Source organism: Eptatretus burgeri, chromosome 10, assembly GCF_056783735.1.
Source record: "Eptatretus burgeri isolate ZD-2024b chromosome 10, Ebu_testis_v1, whole genome shotgun sequence".
Classification (NCBI taxonomy): domain Eukaryota; kingdom Metazoa; phylum Chordata; class Myxini; order Myxiniformes; family Myxinidae; genus Eptatretus; species Eptatretus burgeri.
In genome coordinates, this window is record NC_140970.1 from 5,897,637 (window position 1) to 5,918,833 (window position 21,197).

General features: G+C 43.6%; 1 protein-coding gene across 2 annotated transcripts in view; it reads right to left on the minus strand.

The window, feature by feature from the left end:
* LOC147017879 (muscleblind-like protein 2a) overlaps positions 1-21,197 on the minus strand; it is an 86,232-nt gene that overhangs the window by 32,043 nt on the left and 32,992 nt on the right. For both annotated transcript variants that reach the window (XM_085896954.1, XM_085896955.1), the window contains 2 exons: positions 12,647-12,808; positions 9,046-9,276 (listed from right to left, as the gene is read on the minus strand). In XM_085896954.1, the coding sequence (XP_085753080.1) occupies positions 9,046-9,276; positions 12,647-12,808 (393 nt within the window). The remainder of the gene's footprint in view (positions 1-9,045; positions 9,277-12,646; positions 12,809-21,197) is intronic.

The window sequence follows — 21,197 nt, forward strand, 5'->3', positions numbered from 1 at the left end:
CAAGAAATATGTGTGATACCGGTATGAATTCGTTTTCTTCCTTTTTCTAGGAACAAAAAAAATTCCTCTATAGTATTAAAAAATAAAGAAAAATAAAACCTTCTTGGTACCCTCTCCTGTCTAACTTCTTGAAAATGAGAATTAGACTGTTAGACGAAATTAAGCGGATGTGAGAGTAAGCATGTTGATACCTCCGTCACTTTGTTCCTTACAAAGTTAATGTACAAACGTATTTAGATCGAGATCAGAAAATAAAATGATTATTATATTGATATCTTCTGAGGGTAAAAACATGGGTGTGGTTAATACACTGGAAAAGGTTTTTTCTTTTTTCTTTTTTTTGAGGGTTAAAAACAGGAGTGCGGTTAATACACAGGAAAATATAGTACATCACATTTGTAAGTGCTCTGGTTTTCAAATTATGAGCCTGGAGTGAATTTATGCATGATGATGTGATTTTCCATGATGACCTCTCATGGGGAAATTAAAGGATGTATGTGATTGAAATATGATTTCAGCTTTGAGGATCGGATCTCGTGGATTAACAAAGTGTCGAAACCTGGAATTAAATATGAAAATGTTAAGAAATTAGCGATGTTTTTGTATTTGCGGGTGTATCCCATTCCCAATTAGCTTGCTATCGCTTGCCAAGTCAGCCGTAACTTATCAACTGTTTTGTTGGAGTGCTTACTTGAGTGCTTATGACACTTGGTGAACACTCTACAAGCTGCTTGGTTGTTCGTTTGCAAGTGACTAGACTACAACTTGTCACTTCCAGAGAAAAATGAATAAAAACTAACTTTCACCCTTTAAAAACTCGTGCGAATAAATTATTGAATATTAGCAGGTGTACCTGGCGTTGCCAGGTATATTTTTTGTTGGGGCCTAAAACACTTTCTGCACCCACTAAGCATTGGGGTCGGGGTTCATTCAATATTATCCTTCACATCGCTACAAAGACGGAGGCACAACAGACATTTTAAAATGCCCCGTCATGGTCACCTGTTCAACTCACAATCCCGTGAGATTTGAGGAAACCCCGTGCAATTGCAACTTTCAACTCACAATCCCGTGAGATTTGAGGAAACCCTGTGCAATTGCAACTTTCAAGTGACCATGACCATTAGACCCAAAACCAAGAGATCGCAAAATCAACTTTGCACATAGAGAAGTGTACTGTACCTGATAGGGTGGCCATATAGTCCCGTTGCCCCCCTTAACCACCCCCCCCTCAATCATCATCTACATTGGTACATTTCGCTTATATATACTATATGCAGACCACAAGGGGAAAACCAGAGATGTCACTTTTTATAAATTTCAGGGTTATTGCACCTGCCAATAGTTGGCAACATAAGATTTCCTCTCACAATATTACGTTAACAAATAACCAGGGGTGTCACATAATTTATATGGTATAAAGTTTAGCCGTGCAATGAAAAAACAAGTGTTGTCAAAGCTGAACAAGTAGAAACCCAGAGTTGTCAGTACTTTACTCCTGGTTATCTCTCTTTCATTCATGTTAACTGTTCCACCATTATATTCAGAGTTGAGAAACTAAAAAATGAAAGGTTGTAAAACTTTCCCAGCATAAACTCTGAGCACTACAATGGCCTATTTGGTTATATCATGGATCTATTATTTTTGATCACAGGTTTTGTGTTCTGCAAAGTATTAAAATTAGTTTTCACTCAGATAAGATTGGCTTTCTGCGTCATTCATGTTAACCGTTCCATCATAATATTCAGAGTTGAGAAACTAAGTTATAAAAGGTTGTAAAACTATCACTGCATAAACTCTGAGCACTACAATGGCCTATTTGGTTATATCATGGGCTCCATAGTTGGTGCATATCGTGGTTCAAGCCTGGTCAAACCTTTATTGTGACTTTTATGGGACCCACGCCGTGGCTTAATGGTTAGCGCGTCTGCGTACCCATCCTCATTCGATGTACCCACCGCCCAATCAACCTGCTTAGGTATATGAGGGAGTCACATGAGGTGACTTTGGCTATCATGGGGGTGGTTTATACTTGGTTTCCTCCCGGTTTTTCGTCATATTAAGTAGTACGGAGTAAGAAATGGAGAATCCGTCGTCATATAAGCGAAATACCCTTAAGCATGGCGTTGAACACCAATCAAACAAAAAAAACAATGACCGTTTAATGTTGAAAAAAATAATCTGTGATCACCAAAGTCATGTAATGTATGCTAATAACCAACAAGCATGAATTTGCTACACATCCTGGGTTAAAATTGCATGGCAATTATTAAACAAGGGAAGAACCAGTGATGTCAGTTTGCAACATTGATTCGTTCTTTGCTCTTAAATTAAATAACACAGAAGCTTGGCAAATGCTACATGCTCAATTTGATCGGCCAATGATCACTCTTCCTTTTACTGGAAAAGAAATCCATATGACAGTTATTAAACAGTCCACCAAAGTCTTGAAGCTTTGTTTTTCAGTTTCTTCAAAATTGACTTATCCTGACATCTCTGGTTTTCCCCTTGTGGTCTTCATATGTGTTCATGTTAATGTCAACACTTTGGTTTTTATGACAATAAAAGTTTAGTGTATTCATAGTTTGCATTTGTACCTCTTGTATGTTAATTATATTAATTTCAGGTTCTGCGGAAGGGGTAACGGGACTTTGTAAACACCCTGTAGATTATTGGCGGAGGCATTGTAAAAGTGTTACCTTGGAAGTGGAATTCGATGTTATTCGTCGAATGGATGCTCATGAATGTGCGTTGATGTTTCTGGGTTAAGTTTGACCCCAATCTATAAATATTGTGTCGTTCATGAAGATGAAGATGAAGATGTACTGCTAGCTTTGACTGCTTCTGGAAGAGGTTTATTTGTCTTTAAATGTCTGGTAATTGTTCTGTATTTATTCACACGTATGCGTACTTGAATATAACTGTCATTAATCAAAAAGGCTTCAACACGACACAGCGATGGGGGAAAATAATAAAATAATAAAAAAATTAAAACGAACTTTTTTTTTATTTTTTTCGAAATTTGTTTTGCCTAAAACACTCCCTGGCACTCACTGACGAACCTCTGAAAATTTGACGAAAATCCGTTCAGCCATCTCTGAGAATAATGGCAACACACACACACACACACACACACACACACACACACACACACACACACACACACACACACACACACACACACACACACACACACACACACACACACACACACACACACAGACAAACAGCTCTTTTATAGTATAGATCAGCTGCTTTTTGTTCATATCCTTTTCTCACCTGTTGCAAGGAGAGCGACCTGCTTTGTAATGCTTTAAAGGCGGTGTTTAATTGGAAATGCTGTTTGATCGGGCGATTATGAACAAAATGGAAATGTTGAAAAAAAAAAAGTATTGAATATACATTGTCTATTGAAAGTCTACACCCCCTTTCAAAATTTTCACCATTTGTTGCCTTATCATCTGGAATAAAATTTCATTAAATCAGACTTTTCCACCTTTATTTACACATCATAACCCACAATTTCCAGGTAACAAAAACAAACGTCTACAAATTTTAGAAAATTAATCAAAAAAAACAAAGCGAGAATATCTTGGTGGGATAAGTGTACACCCCCCTGAGTAAATACGTGGTGGAAGCACCTTTGACGGTGATTACAGCTGTGAGTCTGTAGTGAAAGGTCTCTACCAACTTTGCACACCTTGATTGGGTTCAAGTTCAAGTTCAGTCAAGTTGCGTGGGAAGCGTTGACGGACAGCAATCTTCAAGTCATGCCACAGATTTTTGATTGGATTTAGGTCAGGACTTTGACTGGGCCACTCAAGGACATTTATATTTTTGTTGATTAGACACTCCAGTGTAGCTTTGGCTGTGTGATTCAGGTCCTTGTCATGCTGAAAGGTGAACTTCTGTCCCAATTTCAGCTTTCTTGCAGACAGCAGCAGGTTTTCCTGTATTTTGCTCCATCCATTTTCCCTTCTATCCTGACAAGTGCCCAAGTCCCTGCTAATGAGAAACATCCCCATAACATGATGTTGTAAACCACAAAGCTTCACAGTAGGGATGGTGTCCCTTGGGTGACGTGCTTTGTTGGGTTTGTGCGAAATGTAACCTTTTGCATTTAGATCAAAAAGTTACATCTTGGTTTCATCAGACCACAAGACTTTTGCCACATGGCTTCAGAATCTCCGGAGTTTTTTTTTTTGTAAACCTCAAACAGGACTCGAGGTGATCTTTTTTGAGTAATGGCTTCCTTCTCGCCACTCTACCACACAGGCCAGACTGCTGGAGTGTTTGGCATATTGTTGTCACATGCACACAGTAACCAGTCTTTGCCATAAAGCCTGTAGCTCTTTCAAAGTTGCCATTGGCCTCTCGTGCCTGGTGTTCACTTAATGGGTAGGGTGGTGGGCTTGGGATCTGAGGGTCCTGAGTTCAAATCCCACTCAGCCATTGAATTGATACCAGGTGGGGTTGACTCAGCCTTCTGAGTTTGGCAAAACCAGCTTGCGGGGATGATTGAGACATTTGAGTATCCTGCATCGGAGTGGTGACCTGTCCAGGATTGTGCCCAATAGCCCAGGAGACTGTTTTGGCAGCACCGGCGCTCTGTACATAGTATGGTCCCGATGGATGGATTGGCCTCTTGGTGACCTCTCTGATCAGTCTCCTCCTTGCTTGGTCATCCAGTTTGGAGGGACAGCCTGATTTAGGCAGGGTCTTGGTGATACCATATGCCTTTCACTTCTTAATGATTGTCTTGACTGTGCTCCAAGGATATTCAAGGCCTTTAAAATATTTTTATATCCATCCACCCCCTGATCTGTGCCTTTCCACAACTTTATCCAAGAGAACTTTTGAAAGCTCCTTGGGTCTCATGGTTGTGTCTTTGCTGTTAAATGCACTGACCAGCAGAGGAAACATACAGGAACAGCTAATTAATTACCTCTGCCACCAAAGGTGGAAGGAGGTTATGTTTTCACCTCTGTCTGTCTGTTTGTGTGCGGGATATCTCAAAAAGTTGTGGACAGATCCAGATTAAATTTTGTGGGCAGGTTGGGTGTGTGACAAGGACAGACTGATTAGATTTTGGTGAAGATCCAGATCCGGATCCGACTAAGAGAATTTTTTTTACGTGATTCTTCACCATTGAGAGATTAGGACAATCGCGGTATATAGCATGGTATTTCAAAAAGTTGTGGACGGATTTGTACGAACCTTGGTGGAAAAGTTGGGTGTGTGACAAGGACTATTTGATTCAATTTTGGTGAAGATCTGAATCCGATAATTTTTTTTTTTAAAGTGATTCTTCACCATTGAGAGATTGGGCCAATAGCGATATATAGCACGCTGTCCCAAAAAGTTGTGGACGGATTTGGATGAAACTTCGTGGAAAAGTTGGGTGTGTGACAAGGACGATTTGATTAGATTTTGGTGAAGATCCGAATCCGGACCTGGATTTGAGAATTATTTAATTTTTAAAGTACCTCTTCACCCGATACCATATGGCATTGTGCAATTCCCTCATGCGTCCAATGTGGAATTGGTATTTACATCTTTTATATATATACGAACAGAACACAACACCAGCGATGTTTTGGTTTTTCCGGGTGTGGCCCATTATCAATCGGCTTGTTATTGCTTTCCAAGCCAGCCATTCCTTATCACCCATTTCGTTGGAGTGCTTGCTTGAGTGCTCAAGCCACTTGGGGAGCACCCTGCAGTCGATAGTGGTATTATGCATGCAGTTTGTGTCCCAATCAGGAGGTCAGTTTGCTGCAAGCATGAAGAGGTATGTAGACAGCACATACGGACATGGTACAAATGGGTACAAATGACTCTCGGTGGGGTGTGTGCCTGTATGCTTGGTTACATGTGTGTGGTGCATGTGTTTCGCGGGTGCACGGTCCAAACCCGAACTCTTATCCAGGTCCGTGGTGCGTGGCAATGTAAAAGAGGTTATGCAGCTTTCTCATGAACTATGTGCTTCTGCACGTGTGGAGCAGACATGCTGCAATGCTGAAGTCAGATGGGGAGTGGATGTGCTGCAGTATCAAAGCCACGTGGGACGTGGCACCATGCAGTGCAGGTGTGGAGCAATCCGTGCATGTCTGAGAGTGAAAAAATGAGTATATCACTGGTCCGCGTGCACGGTTAGCATGGATTGTGAGGAGGTTGAAGGAATGCATTTCAGGAGGCGGCATCAGGCAGGCCTTTGCCAGGTCGATAGTGTGGGTTTTAATTTTGAAATGCTCCCGCCAGGTTTTATAAAGAACAAGGTGGTTGAAAAGAAAATGTTCCTGTTTGGGCGTGTTTTATCACCACGGTAATGTCCTGATATGGGCATTTCCCTCACTTCCCTCATTTCCCTGTCTTCCCTTTCCCTCACTCTGCCTTCCCCTCTCCCTCACGATGTCTTCCCCTCTCCCTCACGATGTCTTCCCCTCTCCCTCATGTTGCCTTCCCCTCTCCCTCATGTTGCCTTCCCCTCTCCCTCATGCTGCGTTCCCCTCTCCCTCATGCTGCCTTCCCCACCCCTCATGCTCCCTTCCCCACCCTTCATGCTGCCTTCCCCTTCCCTCATGTTGCCTTCCCCCTTCCTCTCACACTGCCTTCCCCTCCCCTCTCACTGCCTTCCCCTCTCCTCATGTTGCCTTCCCTTCCCCTCATGCTGCCTTCCCTTCCCCTCACGCTGCCCCCTCTCATGCTGCCTTCCCTCCCCTCACGCAACCTTCCCAACCCCTCATGTGCCTTCCTTTCTCCTCATGCTGTTTTCCTTTCCCCTCATGCTGCCTTCCCTTCCCCTCATGTGCCTTCCTTTCTCCTCATGCTGTTTTCCTTTCCCCTCGTGCTGCCATCCCTTCCTCTTGCACTGCCTTCCCTTCCCCACCCCTCATGCTGCCTTCACCTCCCTTCAGGCTGCCTCCCTCCCCCTCATGCTGCCTTACCCCACCCCCTCACACTGCCTCCCCCATCACACTGACTCCCCCTCTCAAACTGCCTTCCCCTCCCCCACGCTGCCTTCCCTACTCCTCACGCTCCCTTCCCCTCCCCTCACTCTGCCTTCCCCTTACCCTCATGCTGCCTTCCCCTTATGTTGCCTTCCCCCTTCCTCTTACGCTGCCTTCCCTTCCTCTCATGCTGCCTTCCCTTCCCCTCACCCTCACTCTATCCTTCCAAACCCACTCCAGAGGTCATGGGGAGGAAGGGGTGTCAAAGAATGTGTGAATTGGACAAATGAAACCTTTTTTGTTTTTTTGGAAGTCAGAACTGCTGCTCGGATCAAATTCACAATTTGTTTCAGGCAAAGAGATTCTAAAGATTATCACGAGCATTGCGTTTTGTGTGAAAATTAAATAAAGGTGCGAACATTGGCGTGGCTTTTTCGACGATTGAAGGAAAACGCCCTTCCTTCCCTTCCATTCCCCTTCCTTCAAGCTTACATCTTTGCAAAGCCCCTCCACCCCCGCCCCATCATAATATCCTCATCAGTGAAGCGAAGGGTTGTATTTGCTGGTGTAGACTCATGAGAGAGTTCAGAGAACACAATACCCCACACAGTGTTAAAGTTTATACAGGAGGGCGTTTGCTGTTTGTGGGGGTTTACCTTCTTCAAAATCCCCATGAACTGCACATCCACAAACTTATCAGGTAATGGGGAAAATTGGGTTCAGGACTTCAACTTTAAAATGTGTCCAAACTGTATCCTTAATTAACATGGTTGTGCGTGGTTTTTGTGCTACGTATTTTCATGAATGGAAGAGTTAAGAACATAAAATAAAATATTATCATTATTCCATATGCAGCCTGTGGCTGTTGGTTGCATCATTGCTTGGAACACGGCTGTGCCACTGATGCAGTGCCCCATTTCCAGGAAGCTGGTAATTATTTTGCTGACCTTAGAAGGATGACAGGCGGAGTCAACCCATCTGGTGTTGGTTTACAACACAACAGGGGCTCAAACTCAAGACCTTAGGATCTTAAGACAGCCACCTTAACCATTAAACCAACACCAGGGTCATTTTCCTGCATGAAGAACATAAAATAAAGTTTATTCTCTTGAGTTATTAAGACCATGAAACTTACCTTTAATAATGATGAAAAACATGATCCAATAATGTGATGGCGATGTTGATGGCAACAATAAAGACAAATTGATGGAGACGATGATGATGGATGGTGATGATGTTGTTGGAGGATTTGAGGGGGTTACTGGGTTAACGGCCCATGTTAATTAATTAGGTGAATAAATCCCCATTAACATTGCATTGGAATCATGCATATCTATTTTAGCGGGCTATTCTTCACTCGATATGCACACTCCAACATGTCATACTCTCTCTCGTGCTATATTTCAATATATTTTGATAGATTTTTGGAAGTTTGATGCAGCCAATTTGTGTTATACAGTCTTAAAAGATATAATTCAATTTAAATGTAAATTTAAAGATGTATAAATAAATGAATTCCAGGTTTTACCACCGTTTTCTCCAGTGGCTATCACTTTACATTACCGATCACCCTATCGAACACTTTACATTAGTTATCCGTGCTTGTTGTCTGTGTCCATTATGAAATCCTTAAAAACAGCAAGTTTCCCGTTTCGAATGATTTCTAAATTTTGCTTGACCGTCAGACAGGCAGATAGAGTAAAAATGTTATCTCACTCCTCCCTATGCATGTGAGATCGGGACAAATTCCGAGCCAATATACGGTGAAATGACAGACTTGGCTTTCTATTCATGTTCTCAATTGTGTGGTCAAAATATAACATTTCATTTAAATAGACTATTCCTCAATCATAAACTGATGATCATGAACTGATAAGACAGACAGACAGGCATGAACCAATTGCTTAACCCTGCTTTTCACTTTTCCTGAGCAGGGTAATTATTATTATTATTATTATTCTACAACATGAAGTTCCACTGGCTAAATATAAACGCAGGCTCCAACTACCCCAATATTCACCACTTTTGTTGTTTTACGTGCAGCAATCTTTCCAAAAAATAAAGAAAAAAAAGAATCCAAGATTTCCTTTCTGACCTCCAAGCGATCTGTTCGAAGCAACTTGTGAGCAACAGCAGCTGCTGCAGCGACGGAGGGCACAGTAATGGGTGCAGGGATTGTGGGTGGGGACAGCAACATGGTCGTCGGTTGCTCAGCTAATAGATTGAGGCCGAGACTTGTAGCCGGGGCCGAAAGGAAAGGAGGAGCCATAGACAGTGATGCAGCTGGACCAGGTGCCATGGAGAAGCCAGGTCCAAGGGGCAGCATCTGAGGAGGAGCAGGAAGAGGAGTTTAGATAGATCAGGCAAAATAATTAATGATATGCTTTTTATATAACCTTCTTATTAATGTTCCTAAGTAAAAATATAATCACAAGCTGGTCAAACACTTGGAACATGTCTTTCAATACTGACAAATCTCACCCTCTCACTGTGTCTCTCTGAAAGGACCAGCTGGAACCCCCCCCCCCATCTACTTTCTCAACAAAGCTTTTTAAAAAGTACTGACATTCAAGCTTTTGGGCCTCACTATCTGCCACGATCTTTCCTGGGAAAGCTACATCAACAAGCTGGCCTCCAAAGCCAGTCGCCAACTGGGCATCCTCCATTGTGCAAAGTCTTTCCTTGGCACACCTGAGCTCCTAACCACAAACAATGCTTTAATCTGCAGCTTGATGGAGTACTGCTCTCCCCTCTGGGCTGGTGCTCCTGCCTCACACCTAGCTCGGCTTCATGCTGTGGAAGCCAAGGCTTTTAGGATCATTGGTATCTCCTGCGATGAAGCTGAGTCTTTGGGTGTCTCACTTTCTCATTTGCAGGCAGGTCTGTGGCCTTTCTGTCTTCTACTGTCTCCTCTCCGGCCTTGACCCCCCCCCCACTCTATCCGTGCTTTATCCCCTCTATGTTCTGCAGGGCACTCAAGGTCCACCAGCAACCCCTTCTGGTGAAATTGCCAAAATCAAGAATCACTGCTCACCTTCACTCTTTCATTCCTCTTTTATCCCCGCCTCTCAAACAAACTCCCACACTCTTCAATCCCACTCTTCCCTCAAGGTCTTCAAAACAGCTGTTCACCACCATCTCATGTCTTCCCCCATCCAAAACCATGATCTTTACTACCCCCTGTTAATCCACACCCCTCAAATTCCCTGCTTCCTTCCTGATAGTCCCTGTAGTGTCCATCTTGTATTCCCCATGTTCCCTGCCCCATCCCTCTTCCTTCCACAGATCTCATAATGTCTCTGTTCCCTACTGTGTTGTGCTTCCCTCTCCCACCCCTCTTGTCTCCTGCTCCGTTTGTTACATGTTCTGTGTGTTAGTTCTTATACGAACCAAGAGAATATATACAACAAAAAAAAAAAAATAGTACAATGATTTGGAATCTCTTGTCACAATATTGTGACAAGCAACAGCAGTTTCACCTGGATACCATACCTGTACAGGTGCATTGCCTGAACGAAATGACTCGGATTGCAAAGGCAAACCAACAGCCTGTTTAAGTGATAATCAGTGTGATTACAATTCACTGAAGATGGTTTTGCTGTGCTGCCGAGGCAGGGTATTTGTGCACATGCCCCTAAAAAAAGAGACTATAAATGCACTGAAGGCACACTACCGAGATGCTCAGGCTTTTGAGCCCCAGAAACAAATGCAGGTGAAGTATCCGGTCATGTGGAGGTAAGCTTGAAATGCGCTCGGGGATTGTTCCGACACTTACAATCAAAGCGAACAAATATTTGTGGTGGAACTCATGTGGAATGATTTATCAAGAGTGGACTACACGATGCACATACAAAAAAATAGGACCACTGGACCTGTAGCTTATCTGGGCCCTGGCCTAATGTTGTAACCCAAATTTGGTAGCAATCTGATTGATAGGTCTGGAGAGGTAGGTTTTTGAAGGAATTTATGTAATATTCCCAAACATTTACTAAGTCCACCATTTTGACACACTTTCGGTCATGTGATCGGCATGGCTTCGGCAATTTAACATCATGACCCTGTCCTAATGTTGTAACCCAAATTTGGTAACATTCTGACTGCTGGGTCTGGAGAAGAAGGTTTTTAAAGGCATTAATGCAAATTTTCCCAAAAGTTGATTAAATCGGCCATTTTGACACACTTCCATTTGTACGGCCATTTTGTATGAAGTATGGACACACTTTCGGTCATGTGATCAGCATGGCCTCCACAATTTAACATCAGGACCCCATCCTTATTTAACAATTTAACACAATTTAACCCTCCACAATTTAACATCAGGACCAAATTTGGTAGCATTCTGACTGGTGAGTCTGGAGAAGAAGATTTTTGAAGGACTTTACGAAGTCAGCCATTTTGACCTACTTAAAGTCATGTGACCAGAATGAGCTTTGCAACTCCTGTTACCAGTCAAGAGCAGAATGCTGCTGCCAAACTTCAGCCAGATCGACCAAGCGGTTTGGCCAGAGAAGTCGAAATCGGAGATGGACAGTGTGTGATGACAATACCTTATCTGAAATTGAAATTAAATTCCAGATAAGCTAAAAATATTAAAGATGAGAGAGGATTTTGGACTGTACAAAAAATACCTTCATAACGTCATAGAAAGCATCAAGGAAGTGCTGAATAAGAGCATAGAACACACTACTCTATCTAAGATGCAACTGGTGGTGACCACTAGTTCTTGCTGCAAGCTTTTGGTTGCTCCTACATTAACTTCTTGTACGAATTAAGTGTTTGCTTGTCTGCCTCTATTTCATGGGGAATTTGACCCGACTTTCTACCTCTTGTAGAACATCATACAGGAGCCAGTTTAATGTCCTTGAGTATCTTAACACTCCGGATTGAGTTGATTGCATTGCAGGCAGGCCGGCCTCACTGTGTTTTTTTTTACCATCTCTCTTTCGATCTGGCTCCCTCATTTCTCTCATTCCTATGTCTCTTCCCAACAACTCCATAATGTACGCATTCTTCCAGTAACCTTCTCCTGCTTAAACTTCCAAAATGTTAACCTTAAAACTGTCCATGTATCCACTCTTCCGTTCTTTTTTTAACTATCTTCGAGAGTCTCTCCACTGCTTCAATTGCAGGTGGGGCACCACAATCTCATGCCATGCCTTAACCCTAACACTACCCTCAATCTTTTGTAACCCCATTAACCTCACCTTACCAGCCCTATATTAAGTGCAGGTTACTGTTTCCTCCCCTCATCTCTCTGCTCTTCCTGATTGTTCATTCCCTTGTTTGATGTGTCCAACTGTGGTCCAATTGCCCCTATGTTAGTACATTGCCTTTTTCCCCTTTGTCACCCTACTCTCTTCCATGAGCCGAGATTTTGCAAACAAATTTTTAAAAGAGAAGTTTAAAAGTGTATGGAACAGCCTCAAAGGTAACTTTGTCTTCGCAGCTTTTACTTTTATTTCCTTGGAATATTTTGTAGCTTGCTGACGCTTTTGATAATTAATGTCAACCAAATCATCCTTACATCAATGGCCCACATTTGTCCTCATAGGTCCTATCTTCATGTGGACACAGTTGTACACAAAAATAACTTGAATATGGACAACAAGGATTGGGGCAGAAAGGGGTTCTCAGAACAATGAAAATGCAAAGGAAGGCATGGCAGTAACACAATTCTGATCATGGGTAAAACTGACCATGGGTGAAAGGCCAGGCAGGGAGGCAGCCAGCTGAGCCTGCTGGGCTAACAAGGCTGCATGCTTCTGCTGGATTAGATTGTTACGACCGTTGATCTCCAGCTGTGTCTTGAGGTGTGCTGGAGGGTGGAGGTACTTGCAGGTTTCCCGGGAACACCGTCCCTGCAAGGACCAGTGTGACATTTTTTTTCATGCTTCATGACACATACACACTCGTACAAAAATAGGATTGGATGAACACAGAATAAACTCATCAGTTAATTGAAAACTTGTTTTCCAGTACAACAAAACATGGACATGGAAGAGATTGTTTATCCCAACAGGCATTGTCATACCAACGTTCAATTAACTTCATTCTATGTATTTGAACCTATTGCCCACTTACTGAAAGTGAAACAAAAGAAGCATTTTATTCACTGAGAATTACTAAATGTGGTTATTAATTGAACTTTTCACTTTGCACCCTTGAAAGAAAAATGCACTGTTAAGGTGTAAATACAAGTATACAAGTTTAAGAGTGAATGTCCTAGAAAGTTGTGTGGAGGCGGCTGAGCTTTGCACATGATTGGCTGTGAAACACAAATGTGACATCACCTACAGTATGTGCGCTTCACTTTCACTTGTTTATGTACTTAATGTGGCTATCTCCCCGAGCATATGTTGCACATGCTATTTAATGAATGAGCAGGGTCTACATCACCATCGTACTGAGCCAACAGAGATCTACTTCTCTTGAATGTCCTGATCCCACACATGATATGTGAACACACTCCTCCATGGTCCTCAGATCACTGTTAGGAGAATTTAAGACTATTTGCGATCTCTTCTTTTTTTTTTAATGTCATACAAGAATCTGTATCACTATCCTGTTCTCAAATTAGGTTTTTCTGCACTTTTGAACTTTTATCAATAATGACTTCCAATTGAAAATATTGGTGGTAAAGGTATGACACAGGTGTTATGCATCTGTATAATGGACTAAGAGAAACTGATTATGTTTGAATGAAGTTCAAAGAGGAGAGGTGCATCATATGAGCATAGCTTCTTGGTAGGTCGGGGAATAGCTCAAATTAAACCATGAGCTCTTTGGGAACTCTCGGCACAATCTGCAGGTGGAAATGTAAAAGTCATACCACACTATCATACTAAAATATGTAATTTGGTGACTGTCTGTCTGACCAATCTTGGCAGGAGAACTAAGGGTCACACGATGGAGGTTGTAGCGACTTAATTTGCCCCCCTTCCCAAGGGGGTTTTCCACATTGCACAAAATCCGTGTTAAGGTTTTGCTATCCGTGCTGAGATAGCTAATTATGGCGTCTTCCCAAGGCTTTAAAAGCTGATATTCGAAATCTGATTCCATATTTGCCCTTCGGAACTTATGGCTTCAATAATTATGTCGAAATCAAAAGTGAAATCGGGGAATTTTTAGGAAAAAAGTGATCTTTTTTTCGTTTTTTTTTTTTTTCTTTATTTTCTTTCTTTATTTCAATTCAACTTCCATCGTGGCCAAGGGCCGAATTGAAGTTAGATTTACAATTGATTAAAAAAAAATTTTCAACATATAAGAAAAAAGCAAGTTAAAATTCATAGATAACAAGAGAAAGAGCAATCAGAGATTGCAGACCCTCGTCAAGATTTTTTTTGTGTAGTGTGTTGTGTAGTATATTTGTGTGGCGTGTTACATAATTAATAAGAGACATAATTAGAACTGCCACTTTATAAATACTGCCAGTGATGACCGGTTCAGCCATTTCAAAGAAGAGTTTTGAAGGTTTGAATTAAAAAAAAAAACAATATGGCTGCCAAATCACGTGACCAATGATGTCATCAAAAACTTTTCTGGACCATTTTATCCCGAGATGACCCTCAAAAATTTTCATACTGATTGGATGTAGCATTCTACATGTGCAATTATAGCATCATAATGAAGGCACCTATGATGTCATAAAAAATCAGACTCATTCCCCATGAGAGTACTTGCTATGCACCAAGTTTCAATTTTTTTTACCTTGGTGCGGTTTCAGAGATGCAGAGGTCCCAAGTTTTTCCATTTTCCAACATGGCTGAACCATCATGTGACCTATGACGTCATAATTATCATTAAAACATTCTACATGAGTAGTCGAACCGATGGTGAAAATTTAGTCTCAATCTGACAAGTGGTTGTGCAGAAAAACACAAAATTTCTGTGCGGACAAACAAACAAACAGCCAGGTCAGGTATGGGAGCATGCGGCAGAGCAGCACGTGGTTGCAACCACTTTCCGCCGGGACTCCAGGAGCCTCCGTATGGCCATCCCCCAGGCAGATGTCAGGCCCATCCCCATCTCCTTGAGATGCTGATCAACCTGCTGCAGCCACGAGGAACGTGGTCGGCCCATTGGCCTCCTCCACACATGAGGCTCCCTCGCTGAGAGAATCTGGTGAGCAGGATCAGCGTCAGGAAAACGAGCCACATGTCCACACAGCACCGCAGTTGACTCACAGACTATGCAAGTAACAAATCTCATTTGAGTTTTTCTCAGCAACTGCTCGTTGGTCACAAAATCCGACCAGCGACAGCCAAGGATTCTCCGAAGAGACGATCAAGTCTCCGTCTCAGATCCCTGGTCAGAGTCCAAGTCTCACATCCACAGAGAAACAATGGAAGCATGAAGGACCTGAAGACTTTCATCCTCCCGCATAGGTACCGGTAGCGCCACACCCCATGATCGAGTGAATCCATGACTCCCCAGGCCCGACCAAGACATCTGTTGACCTCTGGCTCACAGCCAGCAGAGAGATGAATATCACTGCCTTGGTAAGTGAATCTCTCCGTGACCTCAACATCCTTGCCGCAAATAGGTACAGACAGGATAGCAGCATCCAAGATGTCATTGAAAGCCTGGATCGTAGTTTTGACCCAGGAAACCCATAATCCCAGTGGCTCTGACTTCTCATTCAGCACCTCGAGGGCCCCCAAAAGGATATCCAGAGTCTCCGGAAAGATGACTGCATCATTTGCGAAATCAAGGTCAGAGATCTTGACATTCACAAACGATGCACCGCAGCTAAATCTCTCCGACATCCTCCCGAGAATCCAGTCCATACAAGTGCTGAAAAATGGGAGGGCCAGGACACACCACCAGACGAACTCCAGTAACAACTGCAAATAAGTCAGAGATGCTATCACCACATCTCACAGCACTCTCAGTACCAGAATATAGTTCAGACATCAGATTGATCAGTTTTGGTGGCATCCCACAAAGACTAAGAATCCTCCAGAGGACATCCCGATTCACTGAATCAAACACTTTACGGAGATAAACATAGGCTGGAAGCAGCCCCTGCTGAAACTCTCATCTGCGTTCGGTGAGGACCCGAAGAGCAAGGATACAGTCAACCATTGACCTGTTTGGTGTAAAGCCTGACTGCTCTGGACACTGGTGCTCAAGCAGATGGTGGCCAACCCTATCAAGAATTATCTGAGAAAAGACTTTGCCTGGCACTGAGAGCAGCATCACCCCTCAGTTGTTGTTGCAGTCTTGGCGATCGCCCTCCCCTTTCCAGAGATGGACAACAAGGCCCCTCTTCCAGTCAGTTGGGATGATGCCTGTGTTCCAAGCAGAGCACAGAACTGCATGCAACGACATGAGTTCAGTATTTCCACCAGCCTTGAGAAGTTCAGCATGGATGCCACAGATCCCAGGAGCTTAACCCCATTTCAAACACCGTTTCCACAAATGCAGCATCTGTTCAATGCAGCATCTGTTTCCACAAATGAAGGTAGACCACAGTTGACTGGAGGGTCAGCAATAGGGATTGTATCACCCCTGACATTCAACTCGACAGCTGGTGGATCAGCCTGGTATAACCGCTCAAAGTAACCGCCCCAGCGGGCCTTCACGTTAGACTCCTCTGTCAAGAGCGCACCACCCTCTGCTCTAACTGCAGTACACCGAGGGATTAGCTTGGATGAACGCAATGCGTAAATTCCCCTGTAGGCAGGATGAGAATCACTTGACCACAGGTGATGATCTACCCCCTCACAGATTCCTCACACATAGGCCTCCTTGTCCAGCCTTAGTGCACGTACAGTTTTACGCCTCAGCTCCCTGAACAGCTCAGCTCTGCCATTCAGCCTGGCCCTGCCACTCTGGTCAATGGTATCCAGTGGTATCCAATGGCTGGAATGGTACTATTCTCCTGGATTGAAGCTGCAATTTCAGAGATGCTACAACAAGCCTGTGGTCGGTATTGAGGAACTGAGTACTCCGCTAGACCCTGCAGTTCTGGATCATCCTCCAGCGACCATCAATGAGCACATGGTCAATCTCCTTTGCCACACTACCAGCATTGGAATACCAAGTCCAGCGATGAGCCTGTAGGTGCTGAAACCTTGAACCAGCCACCCTCAGTCCATGACTTCTTGCAAAGTCAAGGAACTTAGTGCTATTCTGGTTCACAGTTCCAGACTCATGGGGACCAACACACGTCTCATAATCATCCCTATCAGTTCTGGTCGATGCATTGAAATCCCCCAAGACTATAAGAGTATCTCGCCTGTGGCACTGATCAACCACTCGAGCGTGGCATAGAATGCATCGTTCACGGTGAGATCACTCGCCTCAGTCAGAGCATAAACAGAGACCAGGGAAATCACACCCAAGGAGTGACGAATCCTTCGTCTCATAATACACTCGTTGACTGGTGTTACCTCAATTATCATTGGAGTCAGCTTATTGGACACAGCGACAGCAACTTCTTGGGCATGGTAACCATCAGAGCGACCAGACCAAGAGTCGGTGTAACCACCCGCCATGCTCTCACCACAATCCGGTCTCCGATCCTCAGAGAGTGCTGCAATACCGATTTCCAAACGTTTGAGCTCAGATCATAAGAGACAGGTAATCATCCTCTCTTTGGGATAGGACATTCCAGGCACCGGCTCAGGTTAACCCAAGGAGACGCCGTCTGGTGGACGACACCTAAGCACCACCACGACACACACTACCGCAATCTGACCCGATAAGGTTACCCTGTAGTTTCCCTCCTGTCAAAGATTGGGGGTCCCGAAGGCTTTGCCCCAATCCCGTCGTCCGGTGAGCTGCCCTACGAAGGGCAGCTGCACAGGAGGTACTCCCACAGAGTGGGTTTTCAGGTGTTTTTTTTATGCTTTTCAAATGTTTTGCGGAATGAAGAGTTTTACGGTGGCCGGAGTGCAAATCCTGCCACCAACCTCTGAAAAAAAAGTAACCCAACTGCATGAGGACGTCCGCAGACACATTTGGGCAGTAGATATGGATGGCCGTTGGCTCACAAGGAACTCCTCCACCTTTTGACAGGATTTGTTCTTTATCCTGGCGGGTGTCTATGTTATGCACCCTCCTCACCAAGAAACTTGGTGGGGGAGATGGTTTTGTCACCGACAACCTAACCATGAAACAGGTTAGTACAGGTTTACATGGTTCCTGTTGCAAGTCACAGATCTAATCTGACCTGACCTGACACATTTCGTTTCAATCCGACAAGTGGTTGCGGAGAAAAACTCGAAAATTCTGTGCGGACAAACAAACAAACAGACAGACCCAAATGCAATACCCTCTCCTTCGGCGAAGGTAAACGGTATACGAAAGTCGTGTCGGTGAAAAGCATCTCAAAAAAATAATTCCACTGGGCATTCCAACATTAAACCTTTTAACCTATTTGGTCCTTTTACCCCCCTCTTCACTGAGATACTTTACAAGAAATGGAATCGTGCTATTTTGATATCTTGCTGTTCTGCACTGATCGATTTTGGACTTGCAAGTACCATGGGGCTGCATTGCATGAGTGTCGTAGTTTTTCAGGAACTAGTTTCTATACCTCTGAGATCGCACACAAGAGGATGCAAACTTAGAACATAGGTTTATTCTACTTTCCTCAAGTAGTTCAATCCCTGTCACGATTGGGGCATCCAAATTGGAGTCATACTTGTTTCCGAGAACAATCCTCATTGCTCTTTTTTGGATTTTCTCTCGGTCTTTAGTTTTCCCTTTTGTTAGTCCAGGATGCCATACTTGACCACAAAGTTTGTTTTTTTTTTCCACGTTTTGACTTTCACAAAAATGACTTCCGGACCTGACTTCCACAAAAATCCACGTTTTGTATTGTAGAGGGGGCACTCGATGATCTCACCTCTCCGATACTCAGACCGTCGACATACTTCCATTTCTGCAACTCTGATGAGTCCAATGCATCATTGATCATGGCAAGGAATGCCAGAGGACCAATCTTTATTCCCTGTGGTACTCTGGAGCTCAATAAGTTCCAGTTAGATAGAGTGCCTTGCTATTACACCCTCTGTCTCCTGTTTGTTAGAAAATCCACTATCCATGGGATAATTTCTTTTCTGACTCCTAACTTGATGAGTTTTGTGACAACAATTGTGTGATCGATGGAGTCGAAAGTTTTGGAGAAGTCTGTAACAACAAGATTCCCAATGGTGTCAGTTATATCAGAGCCCTTGTAGAATTCATGCAGCAATTCCACCAAACAGTGTGTGGTTGAGGACTCTTTAAGACTCCTGTACTGATGTCTATCAGTGTTGGGTATCATATCTTCCTGCATCCATCTGGCAACAAATCCCTCGCAAACCTACTTGCACTGGAAAGTTCGGGATACTGGTCTCAACTTTTTGAGAACAGCCAGCTTTTCCTTCGGTACCGGAACCCCATCAGCATCTTTCCAGATTTGTGGAAGTTTGCCCTCTCTCAATGATGAATTGAATATATCAGTGATGGGAATGCTGAGTTCACATGCAAAATCCTCGAGAAGTCTGTTTGGAACGTCATCAGGGCCAATGGCTTTCCTTGCATTGATCTTGCTCAATTCACGGTACATCTCCCACACTTCAAGTTGAGGTGGTTTTTCAGCAGGTAGATATGATGGAAGTTCATGAACAAGTAGGGATGGTCGGTTTTGTGATGGCGAAGAAAAATTGTGGTTGATTGCACTAGCTATTTGTTCATTAGTACCTTCAGTAAATGCAAGCACAATTGATAGGAGAAGGTATCCGGAGCATGTGGACAAGCATCTGGATGTCATGATGCCACCTCAAAGGATCAGATGTCCTTAGATCACCCAGGGAGTTCTGTAGAAGTTTGCCTGAGCTTGAGCAATCTTCTTTGCAGCCAAGTTCTTATAGTATCGCCATTGGGTCATTGAGCCACTTGTGAATGCTTCCTGGTGATGCTTAATGGCAGCTTTCACTCCTGCCGACATCCGGGGTTTATCTGCTATATGTAATTTGGCCAATTTTCGTGGGAAATATTTATCAACAGTCTCTTGGAGTGACTTGTAGAAGGAATCAGACCCTGTCCTAATGTTGAGATGCTCTAAAACTGACTCTGCAGATTCGCGGGTCATAAAGCAAGCAAGATAGTAGCAGATATTTCTAATCCGATAATATTAAATAATAATCGGCTCTGCGGGACGTGAGGTAAAATGGCTCAAAAACAGAAGTGTTATATTCGCAATCGACATAACTTCCCTACAAGTTTTCCCTTGAGTGTGAAAAACACCAAAAGTGACTATTAAAAGCATCATCAAATGTCAAAAGGTCGCAGCCCATCGGTGTCACAGGCGTTCTGAGGCACACAGTTTGTGTAGGCCCCAGGCTTCAAGCCTTCCGGCCTACAGGATAATCCTTTATGGTCCAGTGGCATTGTAATCTATCCAAGCTGTATAAACACCATGTATAATATATGCACATAAGCAATAGTCATGTTTTACATAACCTTCTTTATGCTTCATTACATAACCCAAGTTTTTTGTTTTTTTTTGAGCCATCAAGCCAGCGTTTTGTGCCTATACACTTCCCGCTGTTTTTTTTTTTTTACGATTATTATTATTTTGGAAGTAATGTTACGTTTGAGGGGGGGGTATGCATTCAAAGGGTAATTAGGATGTTTAATTAGGTATGCCATGCTGTTCGAGTTTACCAGGATCTCGATGTAATAAGTAGCAATTCAGTGGTGATAAGTTGTCTAGTAAATGTTAATTTCTTCAAGGGGGGAATGATAATTGTAATTAGATAGGGACACGGGATAGGGTAAGTGTGTCTGCGTAAACCCCTTTTAGTAGTCCCTGGAGGCTGGCCGTGACGTCACAGGACAGTGCAGCGGATGGCTCCGCCCCGTGATCACGATTGGCAGAAGGCGACGGCGGTGGGCCAATAAACGGCTCGATTGGAAGTGACGAGGACAGGAGGATAAAAAGGTTCTGTTCGGGGTCGAAAAGGAAGAGGAAGAAGATCGGGACAAAAAGATCGTGTTTTTTTGGTGTGGAGGCTGTTGCGCGGGAAGCGTACTTGTTGTTGTGCTGATTCGATCGTGTTCTTCATCGTGTCTTGGAGCCTTGCTGAGCCTCGTGCCTCACCTTGGTTGGCTCTGGGGTTCTGCTGACTCGGAGTACGGGGTCGAACGGCGGGCGGACCTGCCTCCCTCTCCTGCTCGCAATTTGGCGCCAGAACTGGTTCCCTGGCGGCTGTGAGCGGACTTGGGCCAGGACCAGGAGGTCGACAGCACCAC